This window comes from Anser anser, assembly GCF_964211835.1.
Source record: "Anser anser genome assembly, chromosome: 2".
Classification (NCBI taxonomy): domain Eukaryota; kingdom Metazoa; phylum Chordata; class Aves; order Anseriformes; family Anatidae; genus Anser; species Anser anser.
Genome location: NC_139721.1, coordinates 161,500,861 through 161,526,185, shown reverse-complemented (window position 1 = coordinate 161,526,185; position 25,325 = coordinate 161,500,861). Strand labels below are relative to the sequence as shown.

Below are 25,325 nucleotides of genomic sequence, written 5' to 3'. Positions count from 1 at the left end.
GTGTTTGAGGTCTGAGGGGCTGTGCCTTGCCTCTTCCCTGCATGGCTACCATCTGGACCTGCTCTGGTGGAGCTGCGGGTCCCCACACCACTGCTTGAGGCAATTATGGGCACTTCTCCTTTAGCCATGCACCAGGTGCACAGCCAGGCTGCCCTCCGAGCCGAGTTCAGCCTGAGCTGCTAACTTTGTCGCAGTGTCCGGGCTGCCCACAGGAGTGTGGGAGCTTTCCTGTTTAAAGAAAGCACTTCATGGAGAGTTTGAAGGTGTAATTTAGCCAGCAACTGTAGCAGCCTCTGCAATCATAGCACTCCCTCTGCTTCCTTCTCTTTCCTTGCCCTCCCTGACCTCAGAGGGCCTGTAGAGCTGATCAGTCCTACTTCAGAAATATTTTATTGACTTCTTAGATATGCACTGAAGAGATTCTTGTCTGCAGATCAGAATCTCGTCACTGGGCAATGATGTTGTTCCATCAGAGCAATGCACTGACAAAGCCCCTGGGATGTCACCAGGAAAACAAGAGACAGCCTCTCTGTGGTGGTGACTCCATGCCTGCTTGTTACAGCGTGAAGAAGGGGGATTGCTGCCAAGAGAGCCAGGGGATTTCTTCCTAATGTGGTCCCTGCCATGAGATTTATCGCAGCTCCTTTCTGTTAATAGGGAAAGACATGAAGAGCCTGCAGGGCAGGGTGCAGGGAGGCTGTCAGTCCAGCTGAAACTGTGTTTTTCAACTCTCATCACTGGAGAGGGGTGTAAGAGTCTCAGAGCATCTCTCTGTCCTGCCTCCATCAGGGCCTGGACCTTCCCCATGGGGCAGGTGTGAACAGACAGGGGAGAACCAGGCAGAGGCACAGCCTCAGGTGGGGAGATCTCATCCCTCCCAGAGCCTCCTGTTCAAGTGTTCAGCCTCCCAACCACATCCACCTCTGCAGGGGGGGTTGATGTCCTAGACATGCCCTGTCCTCCATGCTTTCACATCCCTTTGTGCACGAGACGCAGGGAACTTGCCTGGGCTACACCTCCCAAATTAGACTTCCATCACTGCTGACCACATTTCCTCTTCTAATTTCACTGGGGGCTGAATCTGATTTCCCACCAAGAGCAATGGAGTTATTTTCCATCAGTTCACAACCACAAGATGAAGAAGTGCCCTCTCCAAGCCTTTGCTCCAGCCTTCTCAATGCCACAGGAGAAAGGAGACATTGCCCTTGCCTTTGGAGCAGGCTCCAGACACTGGCAAGATCCAGGATGAGGAGGAAAAGAGCTCAAAGCAAGAACCCTGCCAGACTAAGCCTTTCCTATCAAGTCCACCGTGAGACACTTTTGCAGAAGCTCTGCATGAGCTTCAGACCGAAATATTCTGCATTTGCTGAGCAGACTTATTCCCCTGGTCCTTCCCGAATGCCAGCTATGCCATGTGAGTGAGCACTGACCATGTGCTGTGCACCCTGCATACATGCACACGATAGCCTGGTAGCAGACCTGCTTTGGGTGATGTTAAATTGCTCTCTAGGTGCTTCATGAGCAAATAAGGAATCCCACGGGTGGCTGGATGACCATCGCTTTGTGATGGTTGCACACCCATTGGGACAGCATTTGCCCCATTTATTCCTGCAGTTCCCAGAGGCCATTTTCAGAGCCTGGTCTGTTATTATTAGTTTTTATTTTTATTTTTTATTTTAAAGAGCATAGCATAGAAATATCACTGCTGCAAGGCCAATTTCATTTACCAACCTGATGACTTTTACAAGAAAATAGTATTGTCTTTTCCTGCGATTCAGAGAGAAATATATGGTAGCAGGGCTGCCTTTGTTTCCCTCCCTTCTGGGTATCAGCAAATGAGTCTGTCTCTTTCCAGCCTTCTGCCTCTTAGGTGCTTTACACTATTAGATAAACCCACGGTAGAAGGAAAGGAAATTGAATTAAAAATTGATCTGCTCTACCTCTAGGGAGCTCTATGAAAGGCAGAGTCCCAACATTTCCTGGGTAGAGAGGGAGGAAGGAGAAATAATAACCCTTATAAAAGGAGGAAGAGAGGAGTGGGAGTATTGGACTGAAAAGATACTCAGGTTGCACTGCCTGTGTACTTTAGCAGCTAAACAGGCAGATGGTGGAAATCAGGTCCAGATTCAGAGGACGCAAATTTCCTCATGGATCACCTGCCTCTAGTGCAAGCGGAGGCTGGCCGTGCTCCCTGCCGTGCTCAGGCACCCAGCTCCCCCACGGCCGTGCTCTGCAGTGACATTATGTTCCTACCCAGAAAGTCACGACACGGAGTCTGTATAAACAGTCTGTAAAACACCACTAATAGAGTAAACACAGCGAAGATTACACAAAGTGATTCGGCTGGCCCGCGCTCGCTGTTTTGCAGGGCTCCGGTGATGCAAAGCAGCTGTCAGCGTGGTCACTGCCATGAACAACCCTCTCCCTTTAGCCAAGCCGTGCACTTGGGTCTGGGCATACTTGGGAGTCTGCTGCACCGATCGCGCCCTCGATGCACGTAGATGTACGCAGGACGCTGAAGGATGTCTTCAAGATATAGGCATGCTGTGCAAGTGCCTGGCAGCTAGGGGCTGTGAATAAGAAACCCATTGAACCGAAGCCAACTGTGGAGAATGTAATTACACAGTTAAACTCGGAGGCCACTGACAGTTACATAACAAAGAAAACCCGTCCTCGCTGGAGGCAAATCGCTTTTGTTCTGCTTGAGAAAGGAAGGTTTTGTTGACAGCCCAGCTATCTGCTTTCGGACAGGAACACTTAGAAAGAGTCACCCGGGTAAATAATAACTTCTTACTCCATTAGATAGCTCTTCCCAGGGTAAATAAAAACTTCTTACTCCATTAGATAGCTCTTCCCAGGCCGAAGGGCTTTCCTGTCCTGAGGATGGCCATTCTGAGTTGGGCCATTAAAACTGCAAGTCAGCGCATCCTGTCCTCAAATCATCACCATCATCTGTGGAAAAAACCTTCCAGGAGCACATTAAAAATGCAGTGATTCATTTAGGACATGCTGTTTGCTTCCTCCCCTCCTTCCCAGAAAGGCAGCTGCGTGCAGAGGGGGTTGTCTCAGGGTTTCTGAATATTCTGCTCAGGTTTATTTAATTCACCCACTGTTGTGAGGGTGCCAAGAAGGCAGACAAAAATAAACAGGTCTTGGGTATGGAGGGGAAGGTGGAGGTGGTGGGCTAAGTGGTCTTTGGGAAAATCATGGCACCTCTGAAGTGTTAGAAGGATAAATCTGCTGGGAAGGACCGTGTCCACATTCTTAATTTAATGCAGAATGAGCTCTGGTGTAACTGCTCTGGTGAGGTGCTTGAGCTATTTGAGAAAGTCTCAGCGACCGTCTCTCCCTTTATGAGGCCCTCTGCTCCCCTGTCCTACTATCCTGTGTTAGAAATCTGACATTTAACAAGATTTTCTTTGCTGTAGTCTAAGGTCATTACCTCCTATCCCTGAGGGACATGAGGAGCATTTTTTCTCTTCCTATCACTGTGAAGAAGCCTTTTATGTATTGAAGGCTGTAATCATGTGTCCCCTTGATCTTATCCAGACTAGACGTCTTCTCTCCTCAGCCTCATGGATCATGAGGTCTTGGTTGCTGTTGGACCACCTCGGGACAGAGCCGGGTGTCTCCATGGATGACCTTTGCACTTGCTCTGAGTTTTATGGCTACCAAAGAATGCTGTTATTATTATGCCTGCAGCCAAATTGAAAGATTTCTCCCATATCCAGGATGGAGGATATGGAGCATTCAGAAAGAAGGGATCAATTTCAACCTTGAATCAAGGCAGGCAGCCTAAAAGGTGTAGGACCAGTGGTTTTGAGTCTTTGGTGCCTAGGACATGCCTCGCCGCGTTCTTGCCTTGTTCTGAGGGAGAGTGTGGGGTGTCATTCAGATACTGGAGGGGTTTCTCCAAGACATAGATGTGCTGTACCTAGTCTGGAAGATGCAGACGGTGAACAAGAAACCCACTGACCTCAGGGCTGCTGCAGTAACTTTATGGCACTTCATGGGCCTTTGGAAACCCAGCCAAGAAGAGGCAACGAGTCATTACCTGCTGGAGTGGGACAAAGTCTCCTCCAGCCAATGTATGAGAAAACATTATTCATGGACTCTGTTATCTAAGAGAGACGAGACTGCAGAGAAACAATGAACCAAAGGGTTGTTTATGGCAGATGCCTAACCTATGAGTCACCAATCTTCTAGTACATACTAAACAACTTGATTGGGGCTGTGCTGACAGGTCCTTGGTAAGCAGTCCCAGGCAAAGCACATCCTCATGGCTTGAGAAGCTCTCAGAAGTCCACTGGGTATTTGCAGGGAGGCAGAAGGATGATATTTAACAGCACTTGGCAGTGCTTGGTTGCAACCACTGTGGAGTGACAACGTGAGACATAGCAAAAGTTACTTCTTGGCAGCTATGAGATGCTCCTCACATGACGTGCAGTTAATTCACGGGATTCATTGCTGCAGGATATGGAGGCACAAAAGACTTGCGAGGACTGAAGGTGTAGCTGGACAAGAGTTTCTCATGGAACAGCAATCCTGAGCTCATGAGTTCAGTGTGTCAGTGGAGTGGACTAGCCTTTGACTCTTTCTCCTGTAGGCAAAGCATTTTTTCTACTTTAAAGACTTTGAGAATTTGCTGGAGCCTTTGAACCCTCATGACTACATCACATTAAACGCTCTGCTTTGTTGCCTGGGAGTTGGCAGGTCTCTGGCCTCTGCCTGAAGGAGCTGTAAAACTATTCTTGGTTATGATATCCTTGATCTACCCTTGTGATACTCTCTAACATTTTGCCTTTGATTCTGGCAAAAGCCACCTGCTTTAGATAAAGGCAGAAGAAATTTTGTAATATACAGCTATTAAATAACCTTCCATTGGAAGAAACTTCTTCTTGGCCTTTATTTTGGCTAACATTTTGTGCAGAGGAGACTGGCTTATGTCCCAAAGCATCACAGTGTCTATCATTTCCCAAAGAGGTTATCAATGTCATATATTAATGGTACTCTTATCCACTTTTAAGCTCAGATTTGAATCCTTTTTCATTGCTGCCTAGGTGAAACGTATGTTGGCAAGGAAATATATATATATATATACACACATATATATATACTAGATACTGGGAGGGAGGGATATTTTACTCAAAGGTTACCATAGGCTACCTTTCCTAAAAATTCAGAAGTTCCATAGACATTTTCATGACAAATGGAAGAGACAGGAGACAGTTTTGGAGAAAACACTGTCAGACTACACAAACCCAGCCTATCCCCCTCAGCTGACCAGGAGTCTGAAACAATATCCATAAGCACTCAGCTGTAGGGGCAGAAGGAAGATAGTTATTTCAGGGAGGCTGCTGAAACCACAAAGCTGTTGCGCACAGTTCCTGTTGTAATGACCTCTCAAATCCATTAACTGTGATTCTTTTCACCCCTCCCAACGTTGATTTGCAGTGGAGACAGCGAGAAAGCAGAAAGCTTCTCTGGCCAGACTCCATCCTCTACATGGGTGAGCAGACACTGGGAAACACAAGCCCCCATCCTCATTTCACCCTCCAATCCCCCACAACTACTCTGCTGGTTTCAAGCACTTTTGAACAGGAGCTGGCATTGTCAGTGTGTCGATAAGGTATGCATCTCTGTATACTTCCTCCCTGTCACCCTAAAGAGCCTTCATAACTGAAAGGAAAGCTCCTTCTGAAATGACACACTAGATTCACACAATATATTTTGGAGGGAGAGGACAGGAAGATGTTATTTTTGGCTGCTTGCCTACAGCAGAACTAGCCACCACTCTAAAGCCAATAGATCTGTATTAGCGACTCCTGTGGGAGGCACAGGCTAGAGATTTACATCAGTATTTGTAGGACAAACACTTTCTGAGGCCACAGTTAAGAGTCTGTTACTATTATGCTTATCTTTATGAAGGCTTACAGCAAAACAGATCTCTCCTCTGAGGAACTTATGGCCCAGGGCCCAGAAATTAGGGTGTAAAGTTGTTTTGTTGATAATAACTTAGATTTCAGTTAGTACCTCGATGCTTCGAAAGCCAAGCGTAAAAGAACAAGTTGGAAAAAGGATAGAAGAAACAACAACAAAAAAAGGAGCTTCTCCAAGTCATCCTGGAGTGACTGAAAGAAACAGAAATAGCACACAGGTTATTTTGGTGCCGAGCCATTTTCATCCTCAGCTACCTGAAGGTTAAGTCTCTTGCCTAGTGTGTGCTGTTCAAGGCTCTTCCTGTAGACCACAAAGAAAAGCAGCAACAAACAGCAGGTGAAACAAACTGCCTTTCATGGATGAGAAGAGGTTTCTGATGGTGCTAGTTGGCTCTCTCCTCTGGCTATAGAAGAAACAACAACATGTTGTAAAAATCTAGATAAAATGAGATTAATCCCACCAGCTGGGCTGTGGTTCAGCAGAGGCCAGATGTGGACCCTGTATCAAAACTGTCTGTTAATGGTAGACTTTTGTAATTGTAGACAGGGTTTCAGCTGCCTTTTGCAAACCTCTCATGAGCATCCATGGCTGCCAGTGAGGCTGGGGAGTACAGACTCAAAACAAAGGAGGTAGAGCCTGAGACAGCAGGTACTATTTGTATTCCAGATATTTCAGAAGAGGGTAACAATTCATAGTTTCAGCCATTCTTCAGCATTACATGAAAATGCAGTAAGATGACAAGGACAAGGACTTGCCATGATTTCCTCAGAAGTCCCTGCTCAAGCGGATGTTTTCCTTCTGGTCTTTGGAATTAGTAGGTTTATTTACAATCAGACAAATGGTTGTTTTTCTGGCTTTTTTTTTTTTTTTCCCCCTCAACAAAACCATATTTTAAAATTCAATTTAAAAGACAGAGTTTGATTCGGAGCTTGGTATTCTGGACAGAAATCAAGGATGAAAATTCTCAGCCTCACTGCAGTCTTGGTGGGATTTTTATTAGGAACTGCTGCTTGCACTACTGCAGCAGCTTCAGGTTTAGACTGGGAATGGGAACTGTCCAGAACTTGCTACAGTCGATTCACACAGGCCAAAATCCACCACACGTACCTGAGCTGTCCTAGAGTGAGCCCCTCCAGCTTAGTCAACAGAGAAAGACAGACTCTGCTTGTGAGGAGGGATGCACCCTTTCCAGGCCTCTGTCTTGTTCCACTGACCACAGAGAGGAAAATCCCAAACTGTGCCTTGCCAGAGGCCGTTTAATTGCATACAACAAGGTGTTGAGCTCATACTGATGTCCTACAGTAGCTCACTTGGCCTCCAGCTGCCACTCCTTGGCTTTCTGCTGGTCTTATGCCACATCTACCTGCCCTGGGCAGGTATCTCAGACACCCTTGGGACCTCTAGATAAACACTACCAAGAGGAAGCAGGAATACTAAGAGGAGAAAGCAGCTTCCCAGCTACCACCCTGGGAGATGCTCACACAGCTACGTGCAATACCCGTGACTGCTTAGTGCACGACTGTCTGTGCATTCCCCAGCAATCGCTTGTAGTTCTGGGGCTCTTACTGTGACTGCCATCTTTTACTCATATTCAGTACTCTTAAAAAATAAAAATAAAAAAAATCATTTCCAGAATGCAGGGTTTTGCTCTCTGCCAAGGGGCATTTCCCAAATCAAAACATGCAAACTTCAGCTTCAAGATCTCCCAGCTCTGAAAACCACAAATGCAACAAAAAGAAGAGATCATCCGAAGACACTCAACAAATTAAACCAATTTTCTTTTGAGGCATTTGCAGAACACCTGCTCATGTACAAACAAAGCAAACAGCAGTAATCCCCAGAGGAGTGAAAATCCAAATTTTTATTTTCTTTTATTTTGCCCTGACACTTTTCTCCACCACACAGGGACTGGCCAGATGATGAGAGTAAAAACCAGCAAAAGAGCTTTCCCTTTTGGTAACCCCCCAAGCTCTTTAGAGGCCTACTTTGTCATCTCCTTGCAGAGGATGACTTACTGAAGGACACGTGGGAAGAAGATAATAGTATTTTCTTACCTATAAACCCCTATCCTTCAAAACCATTGGGTGGCTAGCCGTGTAACAGGACTGCAAGTTCTCACTGCTTTATCTGATGTTTTTTTAAATCTGGTTTTCTTTGAGCCTGAACTTCTAGAGTCATGTGTTGGTGGGCACAGCTTGCACTTAAAATGAAGGCAAGCATTTACCCTGCATGGCAGCAAAGAGAAGCTGGAGATGATTATCTCTGGAGTGCCAGAATAAGAGGAGTAAAGGGAAAAGAAATATAAAACTTACCCTTTTTGAAAATCTCATGAATTTTGAAAATATTGCGCACCTATTCAAATGGGTTCCTAAAGCAAGGTATCCCTTCACAGCAGCACCGGCTGCTACCTGCAGCTCTCTTTCATTATGAGTAGCAAGAGATGAGCATTGCACCGCAGAGTCTGAAGAGCATTTTTCTGCATGGTAGAGGGGAAAAGACTTACGAGGCCAATTGTTGGCATCGAGCAGAAACATAAATTCAGAGCATGCAGCGCTCATGGAAACCAGGAAGCTTTTGAGAACATCCTGCTGATGTCTCTAACCACGACTCCACAAACACAATAAAATTATTGTCTTAGAAAAAGGGAGGATGGCCTAGAGCCCACCCTGGTCAAAAGATGCAACAATAAAACTGCAAGAACAGAAATAGGTAATGAACAACAACAACAAAAAATAACATAAAAAAAAAGAGGAAAGTTTGCTTTTAGAAGGATGCAGCGCTGAGCCAACAGGCTTGGACTTTGCCTTGGTAGAGCTGCCTGACCTCCGGTTTGGACCTCCTGGACCACAGGCAGAAGTAGCTTGTGTCAGTCAGCACTGCTGGTGTCTGGCAGATGGATGTGGGGTCTCCTGAGGGCTGTTCTGCCTCTCTCCTACCCAGGGATTCAGCTCGCCTCGCTGTAGATATCCACAGGATCGTGAGCTCACCCTCTGGGCTCTCCCAGCCGTAGGACAGGAATCAGCCATGTCATGGTGACTTATCTGCTCCCCTTCAGGTGTGTGGTGGAGCACCTCTCTTCTTGCTGGATCTTTGCCTCCTACAGAGGAAATCTGGACTCCTTCCCTCCCTTGGAGACGGAGAATTGGCCTCCAATAGTTGAGATCCATCTCATCTTAATTCCAGTCAAGCCTGGCAGCAGCATGCTCAGTTGCCCCATGCTTGCAGTAGGGACTCTTGCCTCTCTCCAGACAGCAGAGAGACAGACACACCTTTGCGTAGCCAAAACATCCCCACAAATACCTCAGAGCATGCTTAGGTGGTGATCGCAAGCACAGACCCCTCTCTCCTTACACTCTCTACTTCCTCACCCCTGTGCGTTTTCAGCGTGGTGTTCTGGCCCATTTCCCACCCTGGGATGGCCTGAGCTGGAGATGTCTGGGCCAAACCTCCTACAGGGGCTCTCCTCTTTTGCATTATCAGGGGTGGGAGGGTGAGAACTCGGCAGCATGGGACCACAGCATGCTTATCTGAGGGCAGTCCCCAGATGCAGTCGCACTTTGGCTCGTCCCCCATCACTGCACGACTTCCATAGCAAAAGATCTTCTCCCATCCGTGAGCTCACCTGCGGTGTCCTGTCATGCACGGGGAGAAACCAGCATGGAAAGCTCTGCAAAGGACCCGACCCTTAACCCCTGACAGCTCCCTGAGGACTTTTTAGCACGTGAAAGGCAGAGGCAGCAGGGTGCCCCTTTCACACAGCCTCCTCATGGGGAAGCAAAGCAGCCTCGCTCACGGGAACAATGAAAGGGCCTTGTCTTCTCTGCCCTCACCTTCCCAGGAACAGGAATCTCATTGATTTATCTCCCAAGCTCCCTGCCCAGCCGTAGGGCCCTGCTTTCCCTGCCTTCCACTTTGCAGGCTCTCATACCCCTAATTTCTTGCCAGCGCTTGTGGGAAGGGATGTGCAGCAAGCTTCGTGCACAGAGGGTGGAAAAAGGAAAGGCAAAGGATCGACAGGCAGGTTATAAAGCAGGCAGCCCTCTCTGCTTGCACGCATGCAGGCAAAGGGACCACAAAACCCACGGAGAGGGTCGGTCTGTCTTTCTTTCTTTTTCTTTCTTTCTTTCTTTCTTTCTTTCTTTCTTTCTTTCTTTCTTTCTTTCTTTCTTTCTTTCTTTCTTTTTTCTTTCTTTCTTTCTTTCTTTCTTTTTTCTTTCTTTCTTTCTTTCTTTCTTTCTTTCTCTCTCTCTCTCTCTTTCTCTCTCTCTCTCTTTCTTTTTTCTTTCTTTCTTTCTTTCTTTCTTTCTTTCTTTCTTTCTTTCTTTCTTTCTTTTTCTTTTTTCTTTCTTTTTTCTTTTCTTTCTTTCTTTCTTTCTTTCTTTCTTTCTTTCTTTTTTCTTTCTTTCTTTCTTTCTTTCTTTCTTTCTCTCTCTCTCTCTCTCTTTCTCTCTCTCTCTCTTTCTTTTTTCTTTCTTTCTTTCTTTCTTTCTTTCTTTCTTTCTTTCTTTCTTTCTTTTTCTTTTTTCTTTCTTTTTTCTTTTCTTTCTTTCTTTCTTTTTCTTTTTTCTTTCTTTTTTCTTTTCTTTCTTTCTTTCTCTCTCTCTCTCTCTCTCTCCCTTTCTCTCTCTCCCTTTCTCCCTTTCTTTCATTTTCTTTCTCTGTCTCTTTCTTTTTCTTCCTATTTTTTTTCCCTCTTCCCTTCACCTTTCCCCTCCCGCCCCCATCAGCCCTTGCCCATCCCCGTCCCTCCCGGCACCATGCCTCCTGGAACGTCGCAGCACTGCTCTTTCATGAGCAGTGTGTGGTATTATGACTCCGGCGATGCTGAGCCCTGCCAGCACGCCTCAAACCACAGGTATCTGACCCCGTCCCAATCCCCATAATACTGATTAATGTCCCGATTCACCACCCGATAGGGCCGGCACCGTCTGTGGCCGAGGCAGAACACCACCCCGCTCCTCACGCTCTCTCCTCCTCCCTGCAGACCCCTCTCCCTTTGCTCAGGGACGGGGGGATCCGTTCCAAAAAAATCCCACCCCGTGGCAACCGCGGGCAGGGAGCGCGGGAGCTGCCAGCGGCGCCGGGAGCCGTGCGAGCCGGGGTGCAGTTACAACAAGGCCAGCTCTGTGATTACGGCACATTAAGCCCTCAGTGCGGTGCAGGCTGCTCTGGGGCATGACGTCCTCCTCGCTCCAGCCGGTCAGCTCCGGCATCCTCCCTTCCTTCTGCTCTCCCCTTCGGCTGGGACGGGGAGGGAGCCCAGAGGAGGGACGCTGGAAGGCTCGAGGTGGTGCTCACCTGGAGCCAGGGGCAGCCATGGTCTTGGAGGTGTGGGGGGAGAACAGTGGGGAGAAAAGCTTTGGTGGTAGGAGGACTGGTCCCCAGAGCGAGAAGCGCAGGCTGCAACCCACTGCAAGTGGACCTGAGGCCAAATAAACCCTGGAGGGCGTTGCAAGGGGTGTCTGTGCATTTTCCTGCAGGGATAAAGGCATCCCCGTGCTCCAGGAGCTGGCAGCTGCAGTCCCAACAAAGCCCGTTTCAGGGTTGTGGATGCCTCGGATGTGGCTGTAGCAGGGACTGAGCTGTGCACCCGTGGATTGGGACCTGCTGCAGCGTGGGACCGCTGCCCATGGGGCCACACTCATCAGCTAGTCCTGCATGAGGAAATAAACCCACTGGGTCCCGTTCTCTGTCCCCTTTGACTATGTTCATATCCATATGGCTACTATATAATTTTCCCAAAGCAGCGTGATCTCATCCAAAGCACCTCTTACAGACCATGGCACACCTGAAATATGTTATATATATATATAATGTAATATATATATTACATTTATATATATATATATATATGCCAGGGAGCATGCTGGCAGTGAAACAGCACGGATGACTGAAGGGCAGCACTTCAGCCCTGGCCTGCTTATTTTTGCTTACTAGTGAAGGCAAAGCCCCATCAGCTGGGAATTTCTCTGAAAAGTGCCAAAGTCTTGTCTATCCCCTCTTGTCTGGCCTTTTCCCTGGGCTGGAGGAGCAGCCTTGGTCCTCACTGCCTCCTCTCCCTTGGCTGGTTCAGAAAGAGCCTCTTGCCCTATCAAATGCATTGCCAGCCCCTGGGACAGGACATATCACTGCCTGCTGCCCTTCTCCAGGGTTCAAATATCAACCCAAGGCTTTAAGCAAAAGCCCCGGACCTTCCTGCAAAGTGGTCATATCTCCTGTTATCTCATGTCCTGTCTCCACTAAAAATATCCTTCTTGTAGCCAGGGTTGTCAGCGTTGCCTCCTTGGGCACCATCGGTTTCCAGGTGATTTGCAGGAGGTGTGGGACCTGTTCCAGTGGCTGCCAACCCTGCAGCAGTGTCTTCCCAGCACTGCAGCACCGTGGCTGGAAGAAGAGATGCTAATGCTGGGGTTTTAGTGGATCAGATAACCCTCTCTTCCCAATTCCTCCTGCTTTGCATTGTCCTGAGGGCTTCTTGGGAAACATGGGCTTCTTGACCTGATACCTTTGGAGGCACAAACTATGTCTTTGCCTTGTCTGTTCTCTACAAGGTGTTAACTCTGAACCCTAAAGAAGTACTTCCTAATGTAGTTATTCTGCCATTTGATTTTAGATGTCCATTTTGGCAGCTGGGGGCTTAGGGTCAGCAGTAGGGTAAGGAACAACAGTGTTGCCAAATGGCAAAGGGGAAAGTGCTGAGCAAGGAAACCCAGAATAGAAGCAAAGGCTACTGTCACAACAGTGAGACAACGTGTACTGAGTTCATTTGGTGGACCAGTAGTGTTGATAACAAGGCTGGTACTGCCAGCAGAGTATATAGGAACTAGGAACTAGTTTGGGAAAGGAGCTGGATGCCCAAGTTTGCTAGGTCTCTGTGCACACCCTATGGGCTCTCACCCAGCAACTCCACTGATGTGCTATCATGCAAATTTGGCTGCGTTGCAATCACAGGAGGGGTGTTGATTCACCTCCATGTCAGCAGAAACAGGAAAACTGCTGAACAAAAGGATGCGGGGATCCACCTGGGCAGGGTGTGAGGGCTGGGCTGTCTGCTGCTGCTTCACCTCACACTTCTCCTCCACCCAGCGCTGCTCGTGGGCTGGCAGTCAGTTGACCCCTTGGCTCAGCCATCATTCTGCTTATCTGGGTAACTGAGAGTCCTTATCACCCCGGGAAGTGCTGAGTCAGGTCAGCCCAGCACATGCCCGCACCGACCCCTATGGAGATCCTCTTTGCGTGCAGACTTGTTGGCACAGAACCAGGGCCGGATCCTCATCAGGGGGAAAAGCGAGGATTGATGCTGTTCCATTTTCACCAGCTGAAGCACTCTCCCCTTCCCCCGCTCCTGCAGAAACCTGAGTCATCTTTTGCTGATGACAGAGTAAATTAGGAGTGCACATTAGCTGTGACTTTGAATGGCCTAATTTCCCATTTACAGCCCTACAAAATACACACAAAAGGCACCTTAAGTTCAATTTGTTGACCGCACTGAGGCTGTCAATGACACTAAGGAATGCTAGGACAAAATCAGTATTAAAAGTGAGTTAGGAGAGAAGAAAAAGCAATCATCTATTGTACAGTCTGCTTGAAACACTGATGACAAATTTGCTCAAATCTCCTAGATTCAGACATCGCGATTTGGCTTCTTTTAAGAAATGACCCAAATCAACCACTGAATTCAGCCCCATCCTGTTGTTTGAAATAAATCCAGCCTGCCAGCGTGCCTATCATCCTTCCCTACCGCCACCAGAGCCAGAAACAAAAATGACGCTCCCTCCCTTCGAGATATCCCCCAAATTGCTCATGTTTAAACGCTTTCAAAAAGGCATTCATTGCACAAGGCAGCCAGCCACAAAAGAAGCTACTGAAGCATGGCTTAGCATGGTTTGGAGAAGCATGTGGAAAGTGGGGGCTTGTCATCCGACCCAGATCTCTCGGCTTGCAGGATCCTGTCCCTTCCCGTCCAGAGGCAACCCAGGGTCAGGAGGTACCAGCATGTGCTGGCTGGGCTCCTCCGATTCACCCTCTGGCTCCCTTCCTATTTCCCTGCAGCGACACTGATTGGCATCAGATGAGACTCTCTTGGTCCTTCGGCACTCTACAGGAACACCACTGATTTATGCCAGCAGAAGGCTCTGGCCCCTTGAGCTTTGTGGTTTCTGTGATGAGGTTAAGGCAAATCGCAGAGAAAATCTGATCCCAGGAATGAAGCAAAAAAACAACAAACACACTTCATTGTGGTGGTGAAAGGCTGACAGAGAAACACCAGGCATGGTGGGAAATGAATTAGGGATGAAGCTGGTGCTCTGCAGTGGGATCATATGATGGCATGCTCCAAGACTGCTTAACAAAGCTGCAGCATGAGTCAGAGCCATGCAGTTGCACCCCCACACCCACTCGCACGTATGTGCACACATAACAGTTTTGCACCAGACCCCACGTCTCCACCAGCTGAGGAAATGAGACCTCCTGGCCCACCCAGCATCTTTGGGGTGCAGTCTCACAGATGCTCTGAGGCGGGATGCTGTGTGGCTGAGTGGGTCCTTGAGGATGTGGGGTGTCTCGGAGATGTATGAGTACACATCGCTGACATCTAAAGCCAGGCAAAGGAAACCAACCGCATCCTGCTTTGTTCCATCCAGTGGCTAGCTTGGGTAAATGCTTCTGCATCACCCACAGCCCTGATAATTTAGCACAAGTGAAAACAAGCCATGTCTGCATTAGATATAGTGCATCAGACCCTCTGAATACCTACAGGCTATGTTTTGGTGAGCATGGGTATTTAGACTGGGAAATCTTTTCTACCTCTTGCTTACAGAACCATCTCTCTCTCTCTATTTTTCTCTGGGAAGAACGATAACAATAAACCATATTTCCAAATGCACAGACTCTACCCGCACTCCCCACAAATCCTCTGTCCTTTTACTGCATATACAGAACAAGAAATGCCTGAAAGCATACAGAGATTAAATGGGAGAGCTAAGTCGCAACTCCTGGTCTCATCTCCTTACTGAAGAGGTCATTTCTGAGCAAACAATTCATTTAGCATAACCTCAAGAGCACTGGAAGAAAGCACAGGCTCAGAGAAAGCCTTGGAGATGCAAACTCTGAAAGGCACAAAGCCCTCATAAGCTGATGGCTCTTGACAAGCCAACAACACAAGGTTTTGAAGTTGTATGCATTGGTCACCTCTTAGCAGTTCAGCCTCTTACAAGCTCTCTCCCACTTTCGTTTTAAAAAGAAATTTCCTGTATTTTACTGAGCTGAGGGAGATTGCAAACCATGAAATGGATACGCTGCATAATGTTGCTTTATTGATCTTACTCGTTGAGTGCGGCCAGGAGAAACAGGTCATTTCCTTGCAAACACTCGCCATAGCCATTGTCTCAAAGCTATTTTAACTCCAACTGCTCAGTGTCTGAGAGGAGAAGTGGTTTGGGATGCAGCAGTCAAAAAGAAAGTCAAGGTAACATTGAAATACGGCAGAGGTTTAGACAATAAAATTGGGGTAGATGGAAATAGCACGCAAAGTTCCTGGAAATCAGCCCACCGAGTTTTGAAATTTGATTTGCACTTTTGGAAAACCAAAAAGGCTACTGGTGATTTGTTCCTGGAGGAGGTTGGGCATTTCCTAAAGTGTTTTGATCCACAGGATCAGCAGTCCTGTGTGCCTGCTAGGTTGGTCAAACAATTGGTTTTCTTTCCTCCATTGCCTCTTAAGAGGTCAAAGACAGCGACAGAAATGACAGAGCAGCGTGCAGTCATGGTGGGGAGATGTGGAAGGGGAAAAGCATGGAATAGGAAAAGGTGAACAAGGACGGGTTCAAACCATGCTCCCAGGTCCATCAGTCCCAGAATTCCTGGGCAGAGCAAGGCGAAGTTGTCCCCGGCTTCTGAAAACCTTCTTCCTAACCTGAATTAGGAAATGTCCCCCTGCACCTCTGCTACTGCCACCGTTCCTTGGCTTAGCATGCAGGATGGGCCCCAGGGTGCTGCGCTTCCTTGAGTGCCCAAGGTGTATAAAGCAGGTGAATGAAGAAGGCAATGAGATGAGGATTAAATGACTTACTAACGGTCCTAAACAGCGTCCCCAAAGACCCCACTGGACCTCAGTTAATTGATCATTTGTCTTCCACTACAAGTCCAAGGATGCTAGGTCCCTGCCATCTCCTTTGTACCTTAGCCCTTGGCAAACATAAGCTAAGTTTTGCAAACCATTCACTTTCCTGTTAAAAAATACAGAAAAGGAAAATAAATAAATAAATAAATAAAAACAAAGCAAAAAAACAACAACATGTAGGTCCCAAGCCAAAGTTCAGTGAAGGTTTTCTCAGGACACCCAGTGACTTTCAAACTGCCGATACAGACACGACTGAGGCTGCTTCTTGCTCTCCATGTGACAAGACCAAGCAAATAAATACGCTGAAGTGCCTGGAGAGAGGGGAAGGGAGGCTGAAGTAAAGATAACATCGAGGAACCCTGATTAACAGCAGGGCAGCCATGTGAAAAGCGAGATAACCAGCCTGCCCTAGGTGCTGAGACAGCAACTCCTATACCCAGACACCGATCTACGGGGGGTTCTTCAGGAGGCCAGGTCTCCCCTCGATGAGCTGCCCTTATCTGATGGACGGCTAATACTCGAGGTCGTTACGGTGGAAAGCCTCGAAGAGACCAAACTGCTGTGGACTTTGAAGGCTCATTTGTTCTGCACGTCGGCTGGGTCAGGGAGGTGGGCTAGGGCAGGGCGGCCGTGCTGCACCAGGCCACCTCCTCTGCCCGCGAAGCTGAGCAGCACAACACACCTCATGTCTCCGAGCCTAAAATCATTTTTCCCAAAAAAAAGAAAATGTTGTCACTTCTGGTCCCCCTGACCTGTGCTACCCTGAGCCATCACTTGGGACCATTACCTGGAGGAGAGCTCATCTGCTCAGGTGAAAACTCTGCCCAGAACTGTGCTCGTGATTCAACGGTCTGGTAGGGGACAGAGGTGGGATGGAGCCTACACTGAGCGTGGCTCACCTCGCTGGGTGTGCATGAATTGCCAAGGAGCAGCAGGTACAACAGGGCTCGTGGCAGCCCTGGGATGGACTGTGGGTCTGCTAGATGGAGGATGCAATGGGCTCTGCACCAGAGCAGGATGGTTACACACGTGGTGTCAGGGTGAAGCTGCTCACATCGCTGCTCTCCTCTACTCCCCCTTTTCCCTTCTGCTCCCCACCTGTGTGCCCTGACCTCTCCCTTGTGTGTACCAGGAGCTCATCCAAACCTTTGCTGTGCAGACTCCATTCACTGACCCAGCAACAAACCTTCTCCTACATTTATTTCCTTTTTTCTTCCATCCCGGTTTAATTTTCGTGCCAGCTCAGTTCAACCATCTCATGGAGAAGGAGGTAGAGTTGCAGGTAGGTGGGACCGCACCTTTCCGAGCAGATTTATTGGGTTACTTGGTGTGTGTCACAGCACCAGGCAAACGCCTCCCTGCTCCCTGTCCCCTGGGTCCCCTCCAGCCTGCCTGTCCTCAGAAATATAGGGCTGCCCCAGCAGGAGAGGAGAAATTAATTCCTTCCCTTGACTTCACCCCACCCCAGCTACAATACTTGAAATATTTAGCTCTCGCCCAGCGATAGCACAGTCCCTGCCTTGCTGATATGCCTTGAGCCAGGGACTCTGGAGGGGTGAGAGGGAAAAGGGGCAGAGAAGTCTGCTTTCTGCCTTGCTGGATAAAGGGAAATATGTGTAGGCAGAAAGACAGGCCAGCCTTACAGAAGATTTCAACAACTGAACCATCGCCTGACTGCTGTCAGGGGGATTTATGTAATGGAAGGATCAAAGTACGGCCTGATAAGAGGGTGCCATCCATCCAAAATTTTCCATTCTTGAATATTAAGTTTCTGGAAGTCAAGCCAAGCTGGGTCTCCGTAGGGAAAAGAGAACCATAAAACACAGAGCACCTCTACCCACTGGCAAGGGTCAGCCTGGCCCCATTGGAAATATCAGTATTAGTGTCAAGCCAGGCACAGCACGAATGAATTTGTGTGTTTTTTTTCCCATGACACATGACAAGAGAGCTCAGGATCAGACCCAGTCAGGTATTCTGCTGGCTGTATTTCAGCTCCAGGAGTGATTTTTTCACTGCTGGGACAGCCCTGTGGAAGGTGCAGCACAAAGATCACCTTGATGACACTGGTTCCTGCAAGACCAGCCGAAGCTCAAGGTGTTATCGGGTGAGAGATTCACATGATGTTAAAACATCCACGTGGGTACAGAGGGAGACAGAGGAATGTGTTGGGGCAAAGTACCTTATCTTTAATGCAGGCTGATCCTGTTGAGGTCTTCGTTTCAGCTAGGGGCAAAGGGGATGGGAGGGATGAGAGCCCAAAAGGCCAGAGAGCAGGGCAGGCTGGTGGGCACACAAATACGTGCTGGGCTTCATCGCCCTCTTGCAGCGGTGTGGGATGAGGATGAGGATGACACGGAGCACTTTCTGGGAAGGATCTGGATCTGCTCTTCCCTCCACCTCTTTGTTAGGCATGAGGAAAATGCAGCCACTGCAGGGATCAGCTGGGGCCAGAAGCCAGCGCGAGCTCTGCCACCGGCCCGGGGAGCAGGATGTCACCTCTTCTATCTTTCAATGTCACTAGAGGGGCTTTACCACCTCACCCCATGCTGTTGGAAGCTGGCAACCTATAGCTGGGATTTAGGGCATTCAGCGTGGTCAATTCCACTCACTGGTCAGTTTACCCTAAAAATCTATATATAAAAAAAAAAAAAATCACGACTTTAGCCTCTTTCCAAGCAGAAAACCCTTTGCTTTCTATTCTCTGCTCATGGGCCAGTGGGGAGGATCCCGACTTTTATTTTTGGCCGGGATATGAGTTAGATATTTTTTTTTTTCACTTTTAGTCTGACTCCTGAGAAACCAAAGCATGATGAGTGCGTGTCTGTGCCCCAAATAACTGCAAAGCAGGGACTGATTTCAGCTGCCTTTCCTCGGGGGCTGAGCAGCACGTTCCCAAGCACATCCCCACGGAGGAAAAGCCTTCAGCTTGCACCTTGCACCCAGACTGAGTCCTACATCGGTGCGGCCAAGAAAGGAGCTGATGGATGCAGAGCTATGGGATGGCTCGTGCTGTCGTGGCAGCGATCTCAGCATCATTTTGCCCAGGGACCTGGGTGCACAAGGACTGCTCGGTGGTGGCGGGGGCAGCAGCTGTCCCTGCCGGGGCTGTCTGGAGCAGGGTACCTCTGACTGGGACTGCAGACGCACCGCCCTCGCCGGGATAATCCTGCTGATCCCTAAGCACCGCTTCGGGGCTATTTCGAGGAGGTCAGAAACCAAACAACAACTGCCTGGACCTAAAAGGCGCACCTCGGGTTTCATTTCCTCCAGCCTTGACCCTCTGTGCACGTACTTGCCCTGTTGCTTTCCAAGCAGCAATCGCGCACACCAAGCCCAGCCTGCTCAGGTCGGACTCGTCACTGGGCAGCTGAACAGTTTTGGCTTGCATGGGATGAAATCACAGCCCCTGCATTACCCCAACGCAGAGGCTTGTTTGCTTTATATTTTGCAGTCAAGTCTTTTATAATCCAGGGATATCTGCTAATCCTAAAGTACAATAACAAAATTTGTATCTTTCATAAATACGCAGGGCAGGGATGGGCACGCTCCCAAGCATGTGTGGAGAAAAGAACATTTCAGACATTGTTTCCTTGCACTCGGAGGCTGCCTTTATTTAATCAAGTTAGACAGCTAGTTGGGATTTGCAGGATCCCTATATAGGATTATTTTATTTTTATTATTTTTTTTATTATTGGCTGCATTCTGAGGCAGAATAAGATTATCTTTCCCTTCCAGCTATGAACTATTCCACTTCAAATCCTTCCCTTTTCCAGATCCATTGCGAGGTGGTTCTGATCAGAGGAACAACAAGGAATAAATCAAACATCGATCAGCACCTCCGTAATCCAGCGGCTTTGCCCCTGAGCACTGGGTTCTCGGCTGCTTGGTGACAGGAGCGTCACCAGTGCGAACCAGGAGAGTTTTTCTCCTTTACACCAGACCCTCCTGCTGGAGATTAATGCCACACAGCTTCCTTGGGAATCGGGGCTGGGACCCTCCTGAAGATGACCTGGCTGAGCTTGTCCCCGTTTTGGGTGATGCCTGCAAGAAAGGGTTCCCCATCCCTGTCTGACACCCCCTGAATTTCCAGGGGAGCACTCCAGCTTCTCTGCAAAACCAGAGGAAAGCTTCAGCTTTGCCCAGACGGAGGGGCCAGGACTGGGGAACCGCCGACTACAGCGGTCAGATGGGCTGGAGCCCATCCTGCCGGCCAAGCGCAGCCCCTGAAGGCTCAGCACCCCCAGCCCCACTCCCAGCACCACGGAAAGGCAAGGCTTCTTGCCTCCTGCCCCCACTCCACACCCCACCTGCACCCACTATCTCTGGTCGTACAGATCTCTGCAGCTGGCTCAGGCTGTTACCCATATCCTAAAACTGAGTTATTCCAACCCAAATCCTGCAGCGGGATCTGGGCAGGACAGTGCCTTGATTATTATTATTTTTAATTATTCTGCAGAACATCTCCGCCAATGATAACCCGGCTTAGACTGGCACAGGACGAAACCAAGTGAAAACTGAACAGATCAGCAGAGCGAACCATGAGGGTACGGGCTGGGAGGTGGGACGTGGGGAGGCTTTCCTGCAAGCAGCTCTGGCAGCGCTTTTCTGATAAAAACACGGTGCCCACATCTTAACTCCTCCCGCGCCCCGCCGATGTCGGACCCACTTTTAAAGCTCCTTTTGCACACCTCATCTTTTCAAGCCCGTATCTGCAGGGCTGTCTGGCTCGGGTTAATCTGTCTTCCCTGGCCCTTCGACAAAATAGAAGAATTAACCCAAATTTCCTTTCTCAGCACGAAGGTTTGAGGTGCAAAGCACTGCGTTGATAAACTAATCCCCGCTGCTGTTTAAGCAGGTGTCGATTGGGAATATTCCCAGGGAAAGGCAGGGAGACTTCCCCAGATTTCCAGGGGATCTGGAGGAGAGCAGAGGTCCAAAGCAGCCATCTGAAGCCCTCGGCTGCCCTGAACCTCTCAGCTGCCCCATTAAAGCCCAGGACCAGACGCTGGTCTCTCTATGGTTTTGGTGTGGCTGCAGGCTCACAGAGGACCACGACTGGTACACAATCAGTGGTTCTCCCCAAAAGGGAGATCACAGAGCTAAAGGTGGGTGAGAGGGGCACATCTAACCCCGAGAGGACCCACTCCCGCAGCACTTTAACGTGTGCTGATTTCCCCCCCCATGCCTTAGAGTTAACGCGGGGACACGCAGCCTGCACCCTGCCGGGCAGGGATTCAGCTGCCGGCCTCCTGCCCCGCGATGTACCGGCACGGACGATGAAAGAAACCATTCCCCACCCCTGCTCCAGCGCTCCTGCCACAAACGGTGCTTTTCTTGCCACCCTCGCCTGCTGACAAAAGGAGCAGCGGGAGTGATAGCTTCAGATTTAGGAGGTATGGTGACCCATTTGCGCTTCGCCAACACGGGGACGCGAAGCGACCGAGCAGCGAGCAGCCCAGCAGTCGGGGCCACGGCTCTCCTGCCTCGGGTCCTCCAGCCTCGGGCAGCTGAGCTGTGCCCTGAAGCTCCGCGTGGCTTCTGCCTCTGTCTGGGGGGATCCTCCTGACTCAAGCAGGACTTTGCTTGGCTCTGCCATGGGAGCAAAGACCTGGTACTGCTTTTAGCCCAGCCCAAAGCTGCCAGGGAGCCTGTCTCTAAATTAAGCCCTTGCATCCCTCTCCTTCTGCGGCTATCCTCACTGATTTTTCACTTGCTGCTTGTAGGAGAGATGCGTTAGGTGGCTTTTATTGGTGGCAGCACATAAAACACGCAGACCTGCCAGGCAAACATCAAGCGTGTATACAGCCCTTCTTCCAGCGCAACAACTGAGACGTCACTGGGCTGAAACACGCACTCGATACCATAGAGTGTTTTTAAAGTTCATTTAAAAATCAAGTTAGTTTGGGAAAGAAATTTAAAAAATGAAGCTCTAGGCACCTTGCAAGTTGTTCCCTGCCTCGCAAGCAGTTGTGCGGTGGGATGACATGGGTCTGGCCGCCTTGCTCTGCCTAAGTGCAGATGCAGGATATCTCCGTAGCCCCTGGATTTCCAGGGCAACTTTTCAAACACTTGAGCAACTTTTTTGTCTGTCGGCGGCAGGTTTGCAAAGCGAGGGAAGTGTCTGAAAGGTGCATGTCAGCCTGGGCCTAATTAAACCTAATGGGGTTTCTAGTGGAGCCGTTCCCGATTGATGCCCAGGTCCGGCTCCCCCCGAGCTGGGGCACGGGGTGCTCTCAGCAGCTCCGTCCATGAGCAAAGCACAGAGCCTGGGATCTGAACAGGTCTGTTCTGATGGGGTGTGAAAAATAAAGCACACACGGGAGATAGGAGACAGCTGAGACGCGGTTCTCTGGTCCTCTGCACCTTCTGGAGGTACTGGGATGTACTGGGAGAGGGACCAAAGCGGGAATGGGACTGGTGGTAGGCTGTGAAAGCTTGCCTGTCTTTTCTGGATACTGAAGTTTTCCCAGCTCCAATCTGGCTGTTTCAAGAACCGGTACCAACAGAGACAAGGATGCTAACAGGAGTTTGGTGCAGCAGGGCTGTGGGGTGGGGGCAGCAGGTGTTACAGGACCTACAGAGCCTGTTAGGATGCAGCCCTGGAGCCGGCTGTGGGCACGGGGATGCTAAGAACATGGGATAAACCTCAACTCTCACTAGAAATTCAGTGAACCCACAGTTTCTTCCCCCCAGCATCCCCCAGTTTTCTCTGCTCTTTGAAAGGTTTATTTATGCTTAGAGGTAGACCAGGACAGGGATGGACTGCAACAGCGGTTGTTTCTGAGGGGCTCTTTCTTTTCATTTACTGGTGAGGTCTTTTCATCCAGCATGATGCTGGAAACGTGGGGGAAATCCCTCCCTGCCAGCCCTGCACAAGGTCCCAGGTAGTTCCTACCAAACCCAGGAGAACGGGCCCAGTGTGACAGTCCCTGGAGGGGCAGAGGGGACCTGGATGGAGCTGGGGTCGGGGGCAGCCGACTCCTTTCCCAGCACATCTCCATCCCCTGGGGGAAGCAGACACCGCTTTAGGTGGTGACCGTGCCACTTGCTGCACCAGAAGGCACTGAGGGACGGCGGCAGTGGTGGTGGTGATGCCAGGGATGCAGAAAGCAAGCAAAACGCACGTCAAAGCTGCGTGCCCAGCAAAGAGTTAATATCTGGTGGCTCATTCTGGGTGACATCTGCCTTCGCTTCTGCAGAAGGACCCTGGTGACCACCCGGGGCTGCAAAGGGGGTCTGCAGACCTTATCCCGTTCCCCATCAAGGCGGTCTGGGCAGCCCGCAGCCCTGCTGGCCACCTCTGCCTCCCTCTGTCAAGGTTTTCTGCCTCTGCGTGTGGAGGAACAGGTGAAAGCAGAGCCAGGTAGCAAAGGGTTAATACTACTTTCATGCTCCTGAGTGTAAACTGTCTGCAGTCCCCGTGCTCTGAGGTCCTCTCCAGGAGTAATCCTGGAGAGGAAGGCACTGTTTTGCTGAGATTAAGCAGATCTGCAGATTAAGAAAACCAAATTAAAATTAATTTTTCTTGGGGGGGGGGGGGGGGGAGAGAGAGAAAAAGAAAAATTGCCCTTTCCTGGGAGGTGTCTTTTGAATTATCCCTGCAAACGCTTTCCCCAGAGCCCTGTCAAACTGCACGCGTTGCTGTCCGGAGGGGTTTAAAAGTGATTCAAACTCCTCGGGAAGCACAGACATTTTAATTCCATCTGGTGCAGCCACTGAGCCCAGCTGCGCGCAGTCTGCCAGCGCAAGGAGCCACCGGCCCCAAGAGCTGGGGCTCTGCCTTCTGAATCCCTTCTGAAGCCCTGAAGCCCTTCTGAAGCCCTGAAGCCCTGCTGCAGCAAAAGGCTCGTCCGGAACGCGAAGGGAAAAGATCGAGGGACTCACCAGAGCGTAGACTGAACTCAGCACGGAGCAGCAGAGGATCAAACCCAGGCTGTGATAAACCAGATATGATCCCATATCCAAGAGGCTCCTTCCAGCATCCAAGCTCGCTCGGGGAAGTAGGAGGACGAGAGGTCTTCCAGCGCTCCGGTTGCGGATGATTTCTCCTTCTCCTTCCCTCCCGCCCCCCCCCTCCAGAATTTGTGTTTGTTTGATTGTTTGTTTGTTTCCACAGTTTTAGCCAGAAAGGCACATGACAAGAAAGCCCGGTCCTTTGCTTCGCTTTCTCATGGCTGGAGATCTGGGCAGCTCCCTGAACGCAGCGGAGGAGCCCATGTGAAGCGGAGCAACTCAGAGCTGCAGCCCCTGGTGCTGTTTGTTTTCCGTGTGCATCTGTCTCAGAGCAGAAAAATCACATCCATATGTCAAAACTGCTATTCTGTTTCCTTTTTATGAGGCAGTGGGAAGTTCAAATAATTTCTTTGTCAAACGCAAACACACAGAGAGAGGCAGGGAGAGGGAGGGAGGGAGGGAGAAGGCGAGAGAGGGGTGGAAGGGGTGGGAGATCGGGAGGGTGGGGGAGGCTTTTAACCACGGCTTTATTTTTAGATCCAGTAATTTTATCTTGTAGGTTTCAGAGGGGTTTGGGAAAAAAAAAAAAAAAAAGAAAAAAGATCTTTTTTTTTTTTTTTTCTTCTGCTCTGTTCGGCATGCAAACAAATCGCAAAGTCAAAAGTTAAAAAAAGCGAAAACTTGGAAATATTTTCACTTAGCAATTACCTTTTCGCCAACAGTGGTACTCTGGGGGATTTTTGCTTGTATATCCCAGCGCGGTTCAGCTCCACAATAGGTTTATTCTGCCAGCCTTCCAGGTTGCAGGGTGTTTTAGTTACAAATAGGGATTTTTTCGCTTCTCTCTCCCTCTCTGTCTCAAAGGATCTGCAGTTTCAAAAAGCCGATTGAGCACGGCATGAAAGCGCGGGGCTGAAAGATCCCCCCCTCTTTAAGCAGTTTATTTTAGATTTTTTTTTCCCCGCGGCAAAATAATAATAATAATAATAAAGATCTCTTTTCACTTCGAGAAAACGTTCAGAAACATTTGCTGATTTTTTTTTTTTTTTTACTTTTTTTTTTTTTTTTTCCGCTCGGGCACCGGGTTCTCGTCCCGTGCTCGGAGGGAACTGGGATGGGGGGGCTGCAGCCGCCCGCCCCTACGGAGCCCCCCGAGGACCTGGGAGGGGGAGACAGGGCTGTTCCCTCCTTCAGCCCCCCCTTTCCCCCTGGATTTCACCAGCTCTGGAGTTTCAGGGCTGGGATGTTACTCCCAGCTCAGCCGGGCGCTCTCATTCATAAAACTCCTTGGCGAAGGAGGAAAAAAAAAATA

At 49.3% G+C, this 25,325-nt stretch overlaps 1 protein-coding gene across 1 annotated transcript in view; it reads right to left on the bottom strand.

Moving 5' to 3' along the window:
* PTH1R (parathyroid hormone 1 receptor) overlaps positions 1-25,319 on the bottom strand; it is a 125,453-nt gene extending 100,134 nt beyond the window's left edge. The window contains exons 1-2 of the mRNA XM_083824073.1: positions 24,722-25,319; positions 23,945-24,334 (exon numbers count right to left, since the gene is read on the bottom strand). Coding sequence (XP_083680199.1) covers positions 23,945-24,019 — 75 coding nt within the window. The 5' untranslated portion in view covers positions 24,020-24,334; positions 24,722-25,319. The remainder of the gene's footprint in view (positions 1-23,944; positions 24,335-24,721) is intronic.
* Positions 25,320-25,325: the final 6 nt, after the last annotated feature.